Source organism: Malurus melanocephalus, unplaced genomic scaffold (genome assembly GCF_030028575.1).
Source record: "Malurus melanocephalus ecotype Western Australia unplaced genomic scaffold, MMel_1.1 scaffold_393, whole genome shotgun sequence".
Lineage (NCBI taxonomy): Eukaryota > Metazoa > Chordata > Aves > Passeriformes > Maluridae > Malurus > Malurus melanocephalus.
The window spans coordinates 380,345-400,691 of record NW_026623625.1 but is presented as its reverse complement, the minus strand read 5'-3'; the positions used below and the strand labels follow the sequence as shown (position 1 = coordinate 400,691).

Genomic DNA, 20,347 nt, shown 5'->3' with positions numbered 1-20,347 from the left:
TCCCGGTGACTCTGGGAGATTGAGGTTCCCAGAATAGCTGGTTCAGGTTCATTTGAGGCGGGAGGATGCTCGTGTCCTGATGGGAAATGTTGCCTTTTTTTAATACCTTYGCAATTTAGCCCAATGGGTCTTGTGGCTTCATGCTTGTCACATCATCTTTCCATTATCTGCTTCCCTCCCCCTGCTTCCCTCTCCCCTCCCTCACCTTCTCCTCCACTTTTAATTCCTAATGCAAATCACATCCCCTCCTCAAAACCATTTCATTTTGCAACTTAGGGATTTTATAATCCAAACAGAGTAAACATTTCCAGCTGACTTGCTTTTAAAATATCATGAGACACCTGGATCCCTCCACCACAGGGATGGACACGTGGCTGCTCCACCCCCTGTTCCATCATCGAGGGCCTGAATTAGGGCAGGGGCTTTTTGCCCTGACCTGCTGCCAGCTCCAGCTTCCTCCTCAGGACACATCACTCCCAGCAGCACCCATTCATTTCACTCCAAATGCTCATTCCCTTTTATATTTCCAACAGGATTTTATCTGATTCCACMTCAGAGCTGCTCCCAACAACACAAACCTTCCAAAGAACCACCCTGTGAGTTAATGTGAACCTGCCTTATGACTCCTAGGGAGGATTTCCATCAACCCCAGCACTGACTCGGAGGTCATGCTGGCATGGCAGGATGAAAACATGCCCAAGGCTGCTTTGAGGAGCTGCATTACTTCCCTGCCCCATCCCAGCACGGTGCTGGCGTGAGGATGCCCACAATGCTCATGAGGATCTGGGGTGGAAAAGGTGATGTTTGGGAGGTGAGCACCCCCAGCACCTCTCTTCCATGCCAGGACCAGCAGCCAGGGCGGACAGGGAGGGTCTGGTGCTTACCAAGGTCTCCACCATATTTGGTTTGTAGTTGCGGAGGGTCTTAGCAGCGAAGAAAACATCTGCCATGTTGTGACACTTGATCATCTCCAGGATCATGGTGGAGGCACAGAAGGTGCCGCTSCGGCCACCTCCGTTCCTGGTGGGAGAAACAACTCATGTCAGGGCTGAGAAGGTGGTGTCAGAGCTCCTTCCTGCTCCCTTTAAGGACAGATGGTCTTCTCTATCTGACCCTGCATCCCAGGGGATGTCCCAGAGCAGGGRCTCATACCCAAACTTGGGGACCTGAACCTGCCCCATGGGGTGGCAGAACAATGATTCTGCCCTCCAGCCCTCACAAGAGCATGAAAACACCTTTTTGGACCACCAAGGCTGATCCTGGACATTTGGGTTCAGCTTCCAGCCCTGCATTGGATCAGATCCTCGTGTGACCTTGGGGAGGCTGCTGTGTCACTCCTGCCCTGCATAGGGTGACCCTGGGCTGGTGCTGCTGTGTCACTCCTGCCCTGCATAGGGTGACCCTGGGCTGGTGCTGCTGTGTCACTCCTGCCCTGCGTAGGGTGACCCTGGGCTGGTGCTGCTGCCTGCAGGAACCATGCCACATCCCACCAGAGCACTGGGAATCTCCCCAATTCCTGGCTGAAGCCTTGTTCCCACACCACCACACCTGATCCTGGCAGCAACAGGAACAGGGAGAGAAGAGAACACGATGCCAGAGCTTTATAAAGCATGTTCTCCAATTACCCTTCAGCTAACGAAGATGGACAAGGCTGTAATTAGTTTTTGATTAAAGGCTTGCCTGCTGTCTCTCCCCATCTGTGCACRTGCCGGGTCCCACCCGAGGGGAGTYCACACRRTGTTTGTGAGCCAATCCCACCGGGAGGAGGAAATGGAACCATCTCCAGCTTGGACAGGGCTTGGGGCACATCTAGCACAAGGTGTCCCTGCCCACTGCAATGAGCTTTAAGGTCCCTTCCTAGCCAAACCATTCCATAATTCTCCATCCCCCCGTGATGACCAGCAAGTGGTGGRAGTGGCACAGGTTGGGGCCACTCCTGCTGAGAACTCATCTCATGGAGGAGGTTTGACAGGGTGACCACAGGGTGCCTCACACTCCGTTCCTGTGGCAGAGGCAGCCCCATCTGGGGACAGCGAGGGCTGTGCAGAGCATTTCCAGGCAGAGCTGTGCTCATGGAACGTCCCCCAGCAGATCCCTCTCCCCAGCTGACACTCACAGGCAGTGCACCACCGTCCTGCCATCACCGCTTTCCTTCTGCCACCTCTCCACCTGYGCCAGGAGGTGCAGGAAGGACTTTTTGGAGTCTGGGGTGTCTCGATAGGCCGACCAGCGCAGGTACTGGAAATGCCGGACCATCAGGTGCCCCTCCTGCAACTGGAAAAGCAAAACCCATCAGCTGGAACCCATGGGCTGCCCTCATTTGTCTTCACTGGAGGTCTGCCAGAGGGCAGGAGAGGTTTGCCACGCAAGGACCGTAGAGGAAGAGAGGAAAACCCTTTCCTGGTGCTTTAAGATGGATGGTTCAGGCGCCTCCTCCAGCTCACTCTGGTTCCACCACCCCATTCTGCCTGGGAGAAGCTCCACTGATGTTGTTTATCTGACCCCACAGCATCTTGGGTTGTCTCTGCATCCCCTATAACCTGTTCCCAGGCCCCTGAGCCTCTCCAAGGCTTCTCCATCACATCCTTCTCTCTGCATGCCAAAGATCCATGGGATGYGGTTCTGTCGTGCTTGCTGTAAACCATGAGGCTGCTGAGAAGCTGCCACGGAGGCGGGAGCTTAATACCTGGTAATCTGGTTAGTTTGGAAAGCTAATCTGGTTAGCTGGATCCAGGAGGAGGATTACAGCCACGGAGCTGAGCAGGCTTTAGCCAGGCAGTTGTGGGGCTCTCGYTCAGGAGCACTCAGAGCATCCCGAATATGGGATGGGACGAGACCATGGTCACCCTCTCCAGACACAGGCAGGGGCTCACAGCATGTGGAGGAGAAAGGGGTCAGGCACAAATGGCAGAGGCTACCCAGCTCTGGAGGGCCCCATCCACCCAGTTTCAAGTGGCTGATGAGTAGGATGAGCTCCAGACCTTCCCCACTCAGCAGGACCAGCTATTCCTGTGGGGGATTTGGTAYTCCTGGGGACATGGAGCTGGGGACATTTGGTGCCCACTCCAACCTGCACACCCCAAACAGGGGCTTTTCCGAACCTTTCTGTGAACTCTGATGTGAGCTGTTGATGTGCCTGTGATAGGCTGACCACCCCAGGCTCCAGTTCTTGCTTCCAGGTGGAAGTCATGAAGGCAGAGGAAGGARGGAAACAAATAAGTGGAGTTAAAATGGAAGAAGACTCCTTTGACAGCCCAGGAAGGAAAGTTTGGAAGCTGAGCTGAAAGCTCTGGAGCACTTGTGACACCCCCAGCCCATCTCCACTCTAGCAAGGCTTGGCACAATGTGGCTCCATGCATTTATAAACCTTGCTCCARCAATCTGCTCCCTGGAGGAATCTCCTCGTAGATCCAGAGATTTCCATCACGCTGCATTTTAATTTAGCCCYGAGTATATTCTACCACCTGAGAGCTGAGCATATTTGGTGTAGGATTTTGTGCTGACACCCAGGAAATGCCAGATGCTCCCTCGAGGAGCGTGACCCAAAACCCTCTTTGCATTGAGTCCAGATAATCAGGATTTATCTCCTCTGGCCTCGGCCACCCCGCCGAAGCACCTTCCCAGCTGGGCCATCAGCCAAGCCACACGTTCCCTTCCAAGCTCCCTAATTCCCATCTGCCYAGTGACCTTCACTGAGGCACTGGCCTCAGCCTCTTGGCAACCATCAGGAGTTTAAAGACCTCAGGGRTGCCACCTCCTCCTGGCTGGCATTTGTAGGTAAATCAGCTGCTTCTTTCCATGTACCACAGTCCACATCCCTTCCCTGCCGCCCTGCACTTCCCTCCTTYCAAGGCAAGCTGAACCAGCCATGCAACACTGACAGCAGGTAAAGATCTGGGTGGATCTTCTCATCCTGCAGGGAAARGGCTCTGCCAGTGTCAGGGGAGCTGCTGTGCCCATGTGGGGAGTGTCCATCCTGTGCTCTGTGTGTGGCAGGGCAGGGATGGACCTTCAGGCAGGAGGAAAAGGTCTTCCTGCGGTTTTCTAACACCTTTCAAGGAGCTGTGGATTCCAGAGAGGTTGGATTAGCAATGGCAGTTTCACAGGCTCCCCTCTGTCAGGAGGAGAGCTGGGGCTGCCTCCCCTGGAGGAACTGAATTAGGCTGGAGACCCCAGCAGTCAGGGAGGGTCCTATTGCTCTCCACARCTCCCTCAAAGGAGGCTGGAGCCAGGTGGGGGTYRGTCTCTTCTCCCAGGTAACAAGTGATGAAAAAAGAGAAAACAGCCTCCAGCTGCATCATGGCAGTTTTAGATGGGGTATTAGGGGAAAATTTCTCCACCAAAAGGGCTATCAAGCACTGGCACAGGCTGCCCAGAGAAGCTCTAGCTGCCCCTGGATCCACAGAAGCATCCAAGGCCAGGCTGGATGAGGCTTGGAACACCCTGGGATAGTGAAAGGTGTCCCTGCCCATGGCAGGAATAACACGGATTGAAAGTCCCCTTCCCCCAMAAACCACATTGGAATTCTGTAAGTGGTGTGAAGCAGCTCACCCGTGTGATGTTCTGGACTCGGAAGAGCCGGGACACGATGTCCTCATCTGCCACTCCCGAGATGTATTCCACCTCCATGGGGCCRTACTGCTGCAGCCCCGGCTCGGGCCAGTACTGCAGGCAGGGCTGTGGAGAGAAGCAGGGCTCAGCACCAGGGAATGCAGGCTGGGACAGCGGGGATGGGACACGCCTGTGAGGGAGGGGCTGGTGCTGGACAGCAGGGGCTGCTGGCACGGGGTGGCCCCAGGGTGCATTGCTCAACCATGATGCCACTTCTCACACAGCACCTCAATGGCTGGAGGATCTCTCAGCTCACTGAGGAATCACAGATGAAAGGCCAGTCCACCTGCAGTGTCCACACATCCCCTTCCCACTGCACAGACACGGCATCTGACATTCCTGGGAACAGACCCTGCTGGTCCAGGAGGGTGCAGGATGGCTGAGCCCTGGTTCCAGCATAGACCTGATCCTGCACAATGACAGAGCAGGGCTGGGCTGCTTCCAGTGGGCTCTCAAGCCCTGCTGTCTTTAGGAACCACTGCCACCAGCTGCGACAACAACATGGGATGCCAGCCCTCCTCATCCCATGGCCAGGACATCCCACCAAGCCAAAGCAATCCCAGCCTGTAACCCTGGGGAGCAAATCCCCCTCGCCRTGTCCGTCATGGCACTGATGGATGGCTCGGTCCCTGGAGCACGGATGAGATTGTTTTCACAGTGTGACAGCTGGGAAACCAGCACCGACACAAAATATATGATGTTTGTCACCACACTTTCACAGGGCATTTAGCAACGCGGGTCAGCCACGGCCTGGGCCCAACTGCACAGCAAACGTGTCTGAGGAATAATTGGTTATTAATAGGGGCTATAAATCTCCGAGATCTCTAAGCCTTCCAGACTCAGAACTATAATTTGGATATTAAAACTTCCCTTGGCAAAGCGTAGTTCAAGTGAGGGCTGTACCCTCCAAGTCACCTTTCRGAGCTGCCTGCTGGAAAGGTTGATTTATTACCTGTTGGTCTTACACCAGTAAACATTTAGGATCCAGCTAAATATTGTAACCCAGACAGCCCTGAATAACAGGGAGAGAGAAAGAGGCAGAGCTGAGTAATGAGGAAAGATGGCAGAGGGAAGTGATTCTGTCCCTCTGCCCCACTCAGGTGAGACCTGCAGARCTGCCACCAGCTCAGGGCACATGGACCTGCTGGAGCAATGCCAACACCAAAGGAACACCAAGGCCAATTTAAAGACAACACCAACTCAAAGCCAACGCAACACCAACACCAGCACAATACCAAGGCAATGTCAACACCAATAAACCAATGCAACACCAATGCAATGTCAACACAATGTCAGCCTAACACCCATGCCATGCACCCAGGCTGGGCTGCTGATCAATACCTCTTCAGCTCCAACTGCTTACAGGGGACAAATTCTGAGTGCTGCAGACAGCCCCATGTCCCCTTGCAGAGGAGAAGTTGCTGAGTGAGCAAGGCAGGGGCTGCAGCACTGTCAGAGTGACAGGGACAGAGCAGGACAAAGCCACCCACGGGGCCAGCACAGCCCTGGCGCAGCAGCACTCACCCAGGCAGAGTTGGACTGGTTGAGCTGGTTGAGCATGACGATGGAGGTGCAGCCATAGTCGTACACCAGCCGCCAGAAGTCAGTGGTGGTGTTCTGCAGAGGGTGCAGGGTAACGATGAAGGCAGCGCTCTTGGTGTAGCTCTGTGGAGAGGGAAGACAAGGACCAGTAAGGACACGGTGGTGACACTGCTGCCCCAAGCCAAAGAATCAGTGCTACCAGATGAATTTGACCAAACCACTCCTCTCCAAGCCTGAGCAGAACCGGTGCCCCTGGCACAGCCTCGGTCCCTCCATGCCCTGGTGAYGGGGAGATCCCTGCCCTTGGTCAGGATGAAAGAATCCACATTTTGCTCTCACAGAAAAGGGTGTTTTGCACAAACAATTAGGGAAAAGATGCCACCTTTGAGCCAAGAACAAGCAGAAGCTGCGGCTCCCAGAAGCTGCAGGTCCCAGCTCTGCGCCCTGGCCCTAACTGGAAGCATCACCCACAGCATCCCCCCATCCACAGCACCCCACCACTGGGCACTGAGARCMGCAGAGACAACCACTRACCTGGGCTCAGTATTTTTTWWKGGGRRGRAAAAAAAAAACCCAAATGAAAGATMCTWRAGACTGCAAGAAGGAAATGACTGTATTTCTGGTCTGTGCTTCRACCCTTGGTCATCCTGCTGCTGGTTTGCCAACAGACAGCTGAGCCCAACACTGCACCAGGCAGACTTAATTTAACAGGGATTGGCTCAAGCCTCTTCAGACACGGAATCAGCACAGCTCTCTCCAACCTGGGGTCCTCTGCCTGCTCCTGACTGAGCCCATGGAAATGCCTTTATTCAACCATCCCCCCGTCCATAGACAGCAGTGACACCCCAGTGCTCAGCGAGAGCTTTCCACCCTCGAGGAGGGGTATGAGAGCAGCAGGGGGAAAGAAACTTCACCAGGTGCTGCCCAGGCTTGCCTTGGCACTCCCTCTTTGGCACAGGTCTAAGTGACAGCAGGGTGGGGAGCAGAGCACAGTTCCAGCGGGAGCAGCACCGGTGATGGGCAGCACAGCCCAAGCTGATCTGACAGATGGACAAACTGACTAAGCAAACCATTTTGGCACTTAAAGAAAATGAGACTTTCCTTTTTTTTTTCCCTCAAAGAGGAAAATGGGTTTTATCCCTTCAGCAAGAATTTCATCCAAAGGGCTTTGTCTGCCCGTAAAAAAATATTTCATTCACTGACCCTTTAGCAGAGATTAAGGGAGGCTCAGTGATGCATAAAGATAAAATGGATAAGCAAACAGCAAGCAAGCTGGAAACAAAACTTCCATCCCACTGCAGCACTGTGAGAGCCACTCCCCACCACCAGCAGCCCACTCTGCTTTACACACTGCTTTTGCTGTGGGAGCAGGAATCAGGGAGATGGAATCCACACAGAGATCTGGCAGGATAAATCACCAATGGGATGGAAAACAAGGCTCAGCCTGGTGCCAGTGCTCAGCTGTGACCAAAAGGGTCCAGGGAAGTTGCCTGGGGTATGGGGGGCTCCGTGCTGCCAACGCAAATAATTTCAAGGAAAGGGAAGTGGGGGTGATGATAAATGACCCTATCACTCAGTGTGGGCTTGGAGCCTGCAGCATCCTCTGCTCTGCTTTGCAATCATCAGCCCCTAGGAATAGCTCTGTCACCTCAGGGTCCTTTCTGACTGCACCAGGGGGATGCACGGGGGCTTCARGACCAGTTCAGAGCCCTCCAGTTGCAGCAGAAGGAGGAGTAAGAGGACCACGGGGTGCTGGCAGCACATGGGGGTCTTAATGCTACCAAGCCCCCAGGGGCTTCCTCTCCCTCCCCTGCTCCACTTTCACTGTCAAATCCTGAAAGTCCCTCAGTGTCTGGCTCGTGAGATCAGGTGGAAAGCTCTTGCAGGTGCTGCTACACAAAAGAAGGGCTGCAGGACCCTGTTAGAGCAGTCCCAGCCCTTCCTTCCCCTGCACACAGCCGCCATCAGCCTTCCTGCGCTTGTGCAGAATGAGGCCATAAATCCAAACTGAGTGAAATTTTGCAGTGAAAAGTCTCCTGAGCCCACGGGAAGCGGCCCCCTTCTCCCAGGAAACACTCACATCAGTTAAGGCCGCGTTGATGTAGTTGTTGCTGTCTCCATCCACGGAGATGAGGAAGGGAAGGCATCGGTCGGGCGGCAGCACGTCCATGCTGCGGTTGCGCTCGCGGTTGCGGGGCAGGAGCGCGATGCTGCACTCCTCCACATCCAGGTGTGGTGTCACCGAGTTCAGGGTCTGCGGGGACACAGGGCCCCCTCACAGCCCTGCTCGGCCCCAGCAGGGGTGGGCCCAGAGGGTGAGGACAAGGGGGAGCTGCAGAGGGTTTGGGTGCTCACCTGGAACTCCTCCCGCAGCTGCGAGGAGTTGCTCTGGGGCTCTATCCTCACCATCTCCTTGTAGGTGGGCTTGAACTCACTGGCAGGGATGCTGGTCTCCCCACACAGACAGGCCTCCAGGATGGCGTCATGGATGAAGATGTACTGCTCCTGTGAGGAGGGGACAGGGCTGAGCCTGCACAGCCAAATGGGGACAGCAGCCCCCTGTGTCCCCCCTGCCCCCAGCACCTGCTCACCTCTGTCTGGATCATGTTGATCCTCCGGGARCACAGGGTCTTCACGCAGTTGTAGATGTCCACGACACCCTCGCACTCGGCCATGTCCAGCATCACATCCAGGACGATGTAACAGCCAGTCCTGCCTGTGCCAGCGCTGGGGATGGAGGGGGAAACAGCAAACACATTCCCAGTCTGTGCTGGCACCCAAACGCAGCCCAGAGGGCACCGAGTGAGGGTTCAACACACACACCCTGTCCCGGGCAAACCCGCAGGGCTGCCAGCACCTCACACACCTCCAGAGCCTGGCTTAGCCTTAAAACTGCCCAGACAGTCCCAGGGGTGTGTGATGGCCAGGCTGTGGCTGGGCACCACAGTCTAAAGTTCATTTTTAATTTAAGACAGCAGAAATGGTTTTTGTAACAAAGCYGACAGCTAAACCATCAAAGTGCCAACAGTCCTGTGGGGTCCCCGCCCAAAAGCACCAAGGAGGGCTCAGCTCTGARACATGGGAGAGCAGGGAGGTTCCCCTAACACGAGCAGGTCTGGATGTCCCAGGGATGCCCAGAATCAGCCCAGCAGTGGTGATATCCCAAATCCTGGTGTGGCTGGAGTCACATCACAGACCTGCTGTGCCGTGACCCCCCCATGATGTGTCAGGAACAGAACCACCCCCTGCTCCTTTGCTACAGAGTCTTTCCCAGTGAAATACTAATTCCTGGGGCTGATGAATCACTCATCGTGATTAGCACTGATTACAGGCTACGGGCACTAATCACACTGGCTGGTGAATGAACACTGATGAGGCAGTTGACAGGCAGAAATCAAATAAAAAGAAAAAAAATCCCTCCCACTCATCAGCTCCCCCTGGTTTGCCCAGTGGAGGAAGAGACATTAGCCCATCATATGGGAATGCCTGCTCAGGGCACASAGAGCCACCACAGCTGCTCAGACGTGTCACTGGTGTCCTCCCAGTGTCCCAGCAGTGTTTGAGCCCTGTGGATAAAGCTGGGAGCGGGACTGGCGTGCTGCCCCCGCAGTGGGAGGTGTCCCTGACCATGGCAGGGGTGACCCTGCGGTCCCTCCACCCCGTTCACCTGCAGTGAATGACGATGGGGCCGGCGTCGGGCGGCGTGGACGCCTTCACGCGGCGGATGAAGGCCAGCAGCCCCGTGGCGTGGTAGGGGACACCGTGCTCRGGCCACGACATGAAGTGGAACTGCTTCACCTCGTGCCGCGCTGAGTAACCCCGCTGCAAGGSAAGGGTGAGAGGGCAAAGTCACTCYAATGCCTGRTTTTCTCAGGAATCCACAATTTCACCAGCTCAGCATCCAGGCAGATGGATTACACAGTAGCTGTGCACTGGGGCAGCCCCACAGCTCCCTCCTCTTGGSTGCAAGAGGGTTAAAAACCACCAAGGAGAAAAGGAGGAGGTGGCAGCAGCTTCAGGGTTCCCTGCACGATAACCAGACAGTAATTTGGCATTCCTGCAGATAAAGGGTAGCTGGCACTGGCTCCATCTCAGGTTACCACGCTGCAGAGTGATTGCTATATCACAGCCAGCCCAGAGAACAGGAGAGCATCCCTCACCCCCACCCCATTCCCACGAAAATTAAACACTCACTCACTGTCCAAAGCAAGCCAGGGCTGAGCTGCTCAGCCAGCACASGGTGCAGAGCCAGGGAACAAGCAAAGGAAGGAGCTACTGGTGACCCCMTATTGGGTTAAATAAACAGGGGACTGGCAAATGCCAAGCTATGGATGGGGAGAGGTGCCTGAGGGGATGGGTCTGTCCCCGGGGCAGGGCTGGAGGGGCAGGGCAGGTCCGCACCCTCTCGAGGGCGAAGGTGCGCACGGCGTACTCTGCCAACGTCTCCGACTCCACCAGCGTGATTTTGATGTCCCCGTACATCTCAGAGTCATCTGGCCAGTACTTGGAGCATTTCACCTGCAGGGAGAGGACAGGATGGAGGTTTGGCTCTGTGGAGGCGGCTTCCAGCAGAGCCAGAGCCTGGAGGGATGGGGATGGGCATGGGCATGGAGTCCTTACCCGGCCCACCTCCACCAGCTTGGTGATCATCACGATGCTGGAGCAGTGCTCCTGCCACACCATGCGCCAGAAGTCATACACCATCTCCTGCTTGGGCCCTGTGGGGCACAGGAAAAGCCCCCATGGATKGACACCATGAGCAGAACCCAGCCCTGGCAGTGCCCCGATGCCACCACATCCCCCCTCCTSCCTCTGAGGCACCAACAGCTCCACATCATCTCAGAGCCCTTTTCCCCAGGGCTGTTCAGTGCCAAGGGGAGGTGGGAGGGGTGGGAACTGCTCCAAATTGACCATCTCCCTTCCTTTCCTGCTCCTGCAAGATTTAATCCCAYCAGGAACAAAACCTGGCTGCTCCATCAGGAGCTGAGAGGGCCGGGGGTRGCTCACCTTGCGTGGCTATGAAGTGGTTGGACCTGTGGTAGCCCTGCAAGGGAAGCAGAGACATCAGTCCCACTCTGGGGGACACTGAAACACCCGAGAGCTGGGGCACAGCCCCGTTAGACACTTCCCAGGCACCCAAATTCACCAGAGCCACCGGGCCAGATCCTGCAGGTCCACTGCAGGAGGAGGAGGARGTTCAGCAGCCGCCCCACACTCTGTGCCCCCCGTCCTGCATCTCCTGCATCCCACAAGAGGCTCAMGTGCTGCCCATCCCTCATTCCAGGTCTGCACCCAAATCCTCATCAGCACTTGATGGATTACAGAGCTGCGCTCCAGCTCCTCACACAGCTGCCAGGAGAGCCCCATTCCTGACCCCCACCCCACAGCACCCACCTGGCTGAGACAGCCCCACTGCCCCCTCCATCCCAGCTGCTCAACCCTAAACAGGGACATGCCAGCCCCGAGAGCACRTTCCAGCCAGGGACTGTGAGCCCAGTGTCCCACAGCCCGGCCATGGGTGCAGCAGAGTTAAACCACACCACACACATGGAGGTGACAGTGGCTTCTCCATCCCCCAGGGCTYTTTTCACAGGGGTTTTTGTGGGTTGAATTCAAGCCCCTCTCTGAGCACTTGGGCCCTGCTTTCCATGCCCCAGTGCCACACAGRCTTGGCTTTCCCATTCCCTGGGCTATACCCAGGTTGATGGACGCATTTTCCCAGCCTGCCTCTCCCTGAAGGTATACAGACCACACTCCCAAGGCAAAGCCTGGCWGGAGGTGGAAGCAGAGAAGGGAGGAGAGGGGGAACAGTCTACTTACTTCTCGGTTAATCCGAATCTTAACGATCCCGTTGGGACACAGGTTTGAGAGAAAAAGATCAGAGACATTAGTGAGGCACAAGAGCAGAGAGGGGTTAGAGCACCTGCCCCAGAGCGGGCCATGGAGAGACAGGGCAGCAAGGACACAGGGAACAGGCACAGGGACACTGCTCGGGCTCTGGGATCAGGCCACCACTGACAGACAACATCCTCTGGCCAGRAGGGAAGACTGGGATTTGCTGCTGCTTCAGGAGATGCTGGAGCCTTCCTGCACCTGCCCTGGTCTCAGCAYTGCTGGAGGTGACAGGGGACATCACCAGACTCACACACACCAGCAGGATCGAGGGGTACCCCGGTGTGAGCCCCACATGGTCCCTTGGTCCTCTCAATCTCTGCATCCTTCACCCAGGGAGAGGGAGATCCACAGCCACATGAGCAGGTGAGGGGAGAAGCAGATGGAAAAGCAAAGAGGGAATGAGAAAGGAGGGACAGAGCAAAGCRAAGGGAGAGATGCAACAAGCAGAAAGTGCTGATGAACACAAATCAGCAGGTCCTCCATGAAGTGTTCCAGGGATGCAACCAGCCCAGCCCGGGCTGTCCAAACTCTTCCAAATGCTGCTGCACAGACCCTGAGAGTCCACAGGATCCTCAGGGAGCTGCTGTTCCAGCCCAGACCCCCAAGGACACAGGCCCTGTCCCCACTCACGTCGATGTAGTTGGCGTTGATGTAGTCAGAGTTGGGGTCACCCAGCAGCGGGTGCAGCTTCACACGGTGACGGTCATCTGGGGAAAGGGGAGGAGGGACCATCAGTGCCCGGGGCTGCTCACCTTCCAGAGCACCCTGGGCACTCACTGTGCCCCAGGAGTCTGCAGAACTTAGATTTCTGAGTCTGTTTGAGGTGTCTAAGCCTTTGCTAGAGGCACTCACATGTGGACACGTGATCCTGTCTCCCTTTGGTCTTATCCTTCTTCTTCGATGCATCCCAGCCTTCAAAGAAGCTCTGTAAGGGAAGGATGGACATCCCAAGCCAAGGGCAGGACTGGGGACTCTCCCTCAGCCCCAAAAGCTCCCAGGGAGCAGCGCAGACAGGGTGGTCCTTCCGCTCCAACACCTGGCTCCTCCACCCAGCTCCACCTCCAGTGCACACTCTGCCAGCTACACACTCCTGTTGCATCCACAAAATGCTCCATTTTCCAGCAAATTACAGACTGCCTGGTTTTTTTTTCCCCAGGGTTGGTTGTGCTTTTTTTTCCTAAACCTCCCCAGTCCCTTTCTCTCCTTAGCACAGAACAGGTTTGTGTGTAATAACAGTGACATTCATAGATTGGCGTAAGAGGGGGAAAGTGGAAGGAAATTACATGTTTTCTCCCCTCCCATAATATCTGAGTGCTTTCAAATGACTAGTTCCAAGAACACACAGCAGCTTTTCAAGGAGCACTAATGATTATCGCAAGCTCTGGTTTGTCCAATGCACCAAAGGTGGGGGGAGCTCCTGTTCCTGAAACAGCTGAGTATTAAACAGTAATTTCACCGGGAAATTTCAATCTCCAGACCGGTGGGACACCAAGGAGTCAGGAAATGACCCCGCTGGCTGTGCTGAGACAGGCTTGTGAAATAACCTGCTCAGTTACCAGTGCTCTGACCTGGGATGGACATGATGGAGTCCATGATTTCCCAGGATCTGCCTGTCCTTAGACTATGGCCAGGTTTGTCACAGGACAAGTGATGGAGAGCAGAAGGTGACACAGTGATGTCCGGGGTGAGGATGGGTGGCCCTGGCCCTTGTGAGGGAGTTTGGGTGATGCACTGCAGMGTTTGGGTGATGCACTAGCAGGGCTGGCTTGGCTCATCTCCGTGACCTGCTCAAACTGACAATAACCCCAAGCTGCCAGGTGCAGCATTCAATCCAGCCTCAGGGACACCCCCACGCTGACAGTGCCAGCCCAGAGCTGTGAGCTCCAGCTCTCACCCAGACCTCCAGACCTGGAGCATCCTCTCCTTGCACACAGATCCTGTCCATGTCACCCGGTCTCTCCCACCTCCCTTCCCCCGAGACACAGGCACAAGCTGTCCCCACCTCATACTCCTGCTTGAAGCCATAGCCTTCGGCTGTCTTCATCTGGTTGATGTGCTGCAGGAGGTCGGCCACRCGCACGGCCGGGTGCAGCTGCCCCGTGTGGTACGGGGAGCCCTTGCGGCCGCACTGGCGCCGGGGGGAGCCCCCCAGGAGGCTGCTGGACTCRTTGACCACACTGCTGCGCTGGTCACCTGCATGAGGGAGGAACAGCAGAACCTTGGGCTGTGACCCCATCSCCTCCTCGCACCCACAGAGGGTGAAGGAAACATCCCCGGGAGATGCCGGTGCTGCAGCCGCTCTCTSGGGACCACCAGGGCTCCAGCCCACACTCCCACCCCCTCCTGCTCTCTGCAGCTCTTCCTACACCACAAAGMCAAAAATGCCCAGTCCAGCCTTTTAGGATCCCAGCAGATCTATTATAAATCAGTGGGAAAGGGGGTTAATAACCTCATTTCCCATTAGCTGGAACAATGAGCTCCCACACAGACAAGCAAGAGCTCCATGCCCAAATATTCACACAAGATCCTGACTTGAAAAATCACCTTGTCCAAGTCTTCAGCACAGCTTAACAGTTCATTTTCCTCACAGCTAGTGACCAGCACTGGATTCCTCACACTGCCACAAACGGAGCTGGCTGCTGTATTTACCTGGCTTGTGCCTTTGTTGTGTCATTACCAGCAGAGCCAGACTAAGACCTTACCTGTGTTTGCAAAGGAGTTCCCCACCAGATCCCCAAATCTGGATTTGCACAAAACCTGGTGCCCTGTGCTGCTATCAGGAGATCCAGGCAGGGACCCATGGAACAGTTTGGGTCAGAAGGRGCCTRAAACCCCATCCCATCCCCTGCTATGGGCAGGGACACCTCTTACTGTCCCAGGWGGCTCCAAGCCCTGTCCAGCCTTGGACATTTCCAGGGTTCCAGGAGCAGCCACAGCTTCTCTGCACACCCTGTCCCCTACCCTTCCAGGGAACAAATCCTGCCCAATATCCCAYCTAGCCCTGCCCTCTGGCAGTGGGAACCAGCAGGACTGCACAGGAGTCTTGTAGCCCATGACCTGATCAATGGGCTCATCAGCTGCTGGGATTAATGAGAAATTAATTGCTGGCATTTGCAAGGTGCTGGCGCAGCCACACACTGAGGAACCACTTGGGTTTCCATCAGGATTAGTGACTTTCTTTTAAATGCACAGAAAATGAAGCACGAGGGGGAACAGCCACCAAGCACTCATTCATTTCCCTTCATTAATTAAGGATGTTTACAGGCAGTGGAGACTCTCCCAGCCATGGCAGACAGCCCAAGCTCCCCAGCCCAGCCCCAGCAGCCTTTGAGAGTTTCAAGGACGGCCACCAAAWGCAAAAATACACCTAACCCAGCTCGATGTATTAAAAGGAGGAAAAGTTAGCCCTCTGGGCTTTTATCCATGAGACAATGCTGGGGAGCGCATTAATCCCRCAGTCAGGGCGGAAGAGCCACGTGCAAGCAGCATCTTGAAGGTACTGTAACAGATGTTATTAGCATATGGCTGAAACTGGGGCATCCAAYGAGTTATTTTACAACTAAATCAGCATGGAGACACATCCTCCAGTGGGTGTGAAGTTATCAGTCTCCCTCTCATGCGAGTGCGGGGGATCTTTAACCCTTCAAAGACCAAGCTGCACTAGGGAAGGCTGGGGGCAAGCTTCCAAGCCAAGAGCTGGGATTCACCCAGGTCCAGGGGAGCTACAGCCAGATCCTGACCAACAAATGGCCTCAACCTGCCCAGCCACAAGCTCAGGTCTCCACGAGAAGATACAGAGACCCAGCACCCCACAAGAGCTTTCCCTTCAGCACAGCCTGGATGATGGCAAAAGCTCTGACACTGATGAGATCCGTGCCCTGGGAGATTTACACAGAGCAGGGAAGAGCCTGCTCTGCCACACACATCACTCTAAAACAGATGTAACACCAAGCCTTCAATATTCAYGGACTCACAGAAAATCCTGAGTTGGAAGGGACTCACAGGGATCACCAAGTCCAACTCCTGGCCCTGCACAGGACACTCCCGCAATCCCACCCTGTGCCTGAGTGCATTATCCAAATGCTCCTGGAGCTCTGGCAGGCTGGTTCTGGAGTATTTTGAGGTTTGCAGTGGCTGGAAGGGATGCCAGGTCCCCATGCTCACCTCTGTTGCCATAGCCATGGGTGTCCATGAAGGACAGCCCCAGGCGCTCGTCCTCCTGCAGGGTGCTCTGGTCAGTGAAGCTCCTGTCGATGGCGTTCATCATGTGTGTCTTCTCGTGCCGGTAGTTTATGGTGGCTTTRGTCATGTTCACGGGTTTCCTGCAGTGGGGAGGAGCAGAAATAAGCAGGGCTCACCATCAGGTGTTCTAAGGTCCCCTCACAGCTCCTGGGTTTGGACTGTTCCCAGGAGCAGGATGGATTATTTCCAGCAGTGTGGTCATGGTGCTTTGGTGCTCTGCTGTCCCAAGCCAGTCGCAGCCCCACGTGGAGGATCCCTCACTGGCCAGAGCAACTCCCTGCTCAACCTCAATGTCCCCTACTGTCCCCTGCCCTTGGGCAGCCAGGAGGGCTCCTTGGGCACTCAAAGGCTCTCCCTCCAGTGGAAGGTGTCCCCACCCATGGCAGGGGGACAAGATGAGCTTTAARGTMCCTTCCAGCCCAAGCCTYCCAGTGATTTTAAAGCCATGTCAGGGGCCAAATCCATGCCAAAGGATGGGCTGGACTCCCTGGCTAAACCCATGCTCAGCACCTGTTGCAGAGGCTTTTCCCCCCATGCAAGGTCCCTTTAAGCACCTAACAAAGATGCTGGGAAATCCCAGGAGYTCTCACCAGGACAGAACTCACACCCCAAATTCAAGTCATTTAGGCAAAGAAATATGAATGAATGTTTTTGAGAGGCAGAATCAGGCTCCAAAGCCAGAGCAGAGATTAAACTAGAAAGATGAACAGATCTGAGCCCATGTCAGCATCATGGTGGGGCTGGAACACTGCAAGGCACTGCTAAAATCCAGAATGCAACTCCGAGTCATTGACCCTTCCCCTTTGTGCTGCCTTCTGTCTCTAACAAGCTTGTCAGCATTATTTCCCCTGATCCTAAGAGACCCTTAAAATGCACTTGGCAGAGATAAGGACTTGTTGGAGCAGCAGGGTGAGGGGGGCAGCTGGGAGGAGGGTGAGGCACGAGGAGAATGACAATTACTTACGGGTAATAGGAGTAAGAATAGTAGTTCCTCCTGGCAAGCRTGCAAACAAAGAGAACAGCAGGAATTGCATAAGCAGCTTTTCTCCAGCAYGGGGAAGGGAGGTTATGGGGCAAGTCAGCTGCCAGGAGGTTCAATGCACCATAAAGGAAACAGGCTCCCTTTTGGCATCCACAGGTTATTTACTCTGGGCAGGAGCCGGCATCCCAGCAGGAGAGCACAGGCACTGGCTCTCAGGGTGACCACACTTGTGGCAGGTGTTCACAGTGCCCTTGTCCAAGGRCTTGTTCCTTAATTTTTAAGAGTGAACAACAAAGATGCCCAAAATGTAGAGATTTCCCCCAGGTTGCTGGTCAGGGGCCCAGAGGGGGAGATGGCATTGGGATGTCACATTCCCAGTCCACCATATACCAGAGATAAAAATATTCCAAGGCTGCATTTCCACTCCACCACATCAGTTTTTTCCAAAGGCAGATCACTCCAGGGAAGACTTAGGAGCTCATCCAAGCTTTCCAAGAGCCCCAAAAYTCAGGGGTCTCAGCACCAGATCAAATTTGTGGCTCTGGTTTGTCCTKCAACAGGTTCATCCTGGGATGCTGAAGCAGAGCTGCTCCTCCTCCTCCTCCTGTCATGCAGCACTAGCAATGGGAAYGCTGCAGCCACACTCATGGCTTCCYCCCCMCAGCATCACTCCCCAAAACACATCAGCACTGCTGGCATTTGCTCCATCAGGGAAGGATCCAATGGAGCCACGAGCCAGCCCTGCACCTCACAGTGCACAGGGATGYTCCAGCCCTGCTCTTCCAGCAATGATCCTTCCAGGGTGCACAGAGCCACAAAGAGCTTTGCAGATTTACAGGGGCCGAGGCTGTGCCCTGCTGTTTTTCTCTCCCTCTGGCTGTTCACATACTTTGCTCCATCCTCCCAAGCTCYGTGTTTAATTGCTGTCCTTTATCCCAGCCCTGAGAGCCCCGCTGGCCCGGCACTGCCTCCAGCCCCGCACACAAGAGGCCGCTTTTCCAGGGCGTTGCATTCACGTGAAAAGCAGCGGCTGTGTCGCCAGTGCTGCCGGGGATGAGTGTCCTGGAAAGCCCTTGCCCTCCTCCCTCCAACCCCACGAGCTCCCCTGGTGCAAGCCCACCACGATGGGCACAGCCACATCCATGCTGGGTGTGCTCAGCTTTGCAGCCTGGGACGAGGCAGGGTCTGGAGTCTGCCCAGCACAGCACAATCCCCACCAGTAACTCCAGTCAGTGCAGGGATGCTGGAGAAGGGCTGAGCTGGGASAGAGGGACAGATGAAGCCCCAGTCAGCAGCTCATGCCCCCTTACCCTTTCCGAATGGCGATGATGATGGCTCCCAGCAGGATAATCAGGACGATCAGCCCCCCAGCACAGATSCCCAGGATCAGGCCCATCTCCTCCGAGTGCTGGGACACCTCCAGGGGACGCTTGCTCTCTTTGCAGGCAGCTGCCAGGGGACAGGTACAGGCAGGAGGGGTCAGCACTCAACTCCAGGGGGGTTAGCAACATCAGACATAAAAACACTGAGATTCATCCCGTGGGATGTTCATTGCTCCATGAACACGTTCTTCCACCAAGACGTTACAGGGCTCTGCAGTGCCACACTAAGACAGTAGACAAGTCCCTCTCTCAGCTCCAGCAGGGTGAGACAGTCCCTACAGTCCCTTTGTGTCACCTCCCATCCATCCCTSGATATAGTATCCAGCACCACTGCTCCAGACTGATACTTCCACCATGGGAACAGCATTAACAAGGAAAATTCAACCAAGGGAAAAGCCCCAGACACCAAAGAGAATGGGAAACAAGAGTGGGATGGGACTGGAATAAACCAYCACATTCAGGCCAACATTGCCAGAGCTGGTCCTGACCCACTGGCACAGCCCTGACTGCCGGAGCAGCCTCGCTGAGCTCAGGGGGAAGGGAGGGCTCACCTTTGCGAGCGATCCGGACACAGTTCAGCCGCGTTTCCTACGGACAGAAAAAAGGGGGGTCAGGGTTGGATGAGCTTCCCAGCAGCTCCACTCTCCACTCCTGCCCCTKCTCTGTTGGTGCTTTGACCCCAAATTGAGGGAGTCTGAGTGATTTGTGCTGCAGCACCCAAGAAGCTCCTGGGGACCCACATCTCAAGAGATTCTGAATTATGTGTCCCCAGCATTCCCAGGTTTAGCAGAAGCCACTGCTCCTGGCACAGAGGAGATGACAAAGCTCAAGAGTGTGGGAGGACCTAGCAGGCCCAGCCAAGCCACATRTCACTGATGTGTCACCAGCTACAGCTAAAACATTCCCAGGTTGTCATCTGGAGCTTCCTGGGTTTTTCTTCCCCCAGCCAAAGTCTCAAGCCCCAGGCCTGGTGCTCTGCACCCGCTGCCAAAGTTGCCATGACGTTCCTGCTCAAGTGTCCAACAGTTTTAACATTTGCAGTTCAGGGATGGRTTCAGCTAAAATATTCCATTTTTCCATGCATCCAACTTCTGYTGCAAAATAAAAAGCACCATTTTGGCAGGACTGCCTTCTTCTCCAAACATCCTCCAGTCTTTAGGACACCAGGAACCAATGCTGCTTCCATCCAGCCTTGSCCTAAGACCTGCCCATGCCACATGACCAGGACAGGGCCAGCTCCAGCACTGCTCTCCCTGAGGCCTCCAGCTTTTCCTTCTGCTTCTTGCTTCATCTGGCACAAAAACCATGAAAAACCCCAGCTACAATCCAGTGTTTTTCCAACATTTGACAGCAGCTGGGACAAATCCATTGCCTCCCAGCAGGAAAGTTGTAACACWGCATCAGCCACCAGTTATTATCCAACGGTGCCGAGTGAGTCAGTGCTGGGATCCTCTCCGTCCCTCCTGGCTCTAATTACAAGCCAGCGAGCTGTGAAGGACCCCAAAGCCCAGCAAAGGACTCAGTAACCAGCACCTTTCTAACAAGACAGAGATGTGCAGGATAAGGATGCTCCCCCAGATGGGATAGGAGCTGCTGGAGCAGGTGACACCAAGAAGGGTCCCCACAGGGTGCCCACAGTCCTGCTGGTGACCTGGAGGAACCAGCCCAGGGAATTGCAGCAGGGAGGGAAGGG

At 55.2% G+C, this 20,347-nt stretch overlaps 1 protein-coding gene across 1 annotated transcript in view; it reads right to left on the bottom strand.

Moving 5' to 3' along the window:
* PTPRU (protein tyrosine phosphatase receptor type U) overlaps positions 1 to 20,347 on the bottom strand; it is a gene marked incomplete at its 5' end in the record, with an annotated part of 54,770 nt that overhangs the window by 2,585 nt on the left and 31,838 nt on the right. Inside the window, 17 exons of the mRNA XM_057379185.1 lie at positions 885 to 1,020; positions 2,117 to 2,274; positions 4,552 to 4,677; positions 6,136 to 6,276; positions 8,234 to 8,407; positions 8,509 to 8,658; positions 8,745 to 8,880; positions 9,821 to 9,975; positions 10,555 to 10,671; positions 10,774 to 10,871; positions 11,161 to 11,197; positions 12,679 to 12,755; positions 12,901 to 12,973; positions 14,051 to 14,241; positions 16,213 to 16,370; positions 18,583 to 18,721; positions 19,206 to 19,242. Coding sequence (XP_057235168.1) covers positions 885 to 1,020; positions 2,117 to 2,274; positions 4,552 to 4,677; positions 6,136 to 6,276; positions 8,234 to 8,407; positions 8,509 to 8,658; positions 8,745 to 8,880; positions 9,821 to 9,975; positions 10,555 to 10,671; positions 10,774 to 10,871; positions 11,161 to 11,197; positions 12,679 to 12,755; positions 12,901 to 12,973; positions 14,051 to 14,241; positions 16,213 to 16,370; positions 18,583 to 18,721; positions 19,206 to 19,242 — 2,103 coding nt within the window. The remainder of the gene's footprint in view (positions 1 to 884; positions 1,021 to 2,116; positions 2,275 to 4,551; positions 4,678 to 6,135; positions 6,277 to 8,233; positions 8,408 to 8,508; positions 8,659 to 8,744; positions 8,881 to 9,820; positions 9,976 to 10,554; positions 10,672 to 10,773; positions 10,872 to 11,160; positions 11,198 to 12,678; positions 12,756 to 12,900; positions 12,974 to 14,050; positions 14,242 to 16,212; positions 16,371 to 18,582; positions 18,722 to 19,205; positions 19,243 to 20,347) is intronic.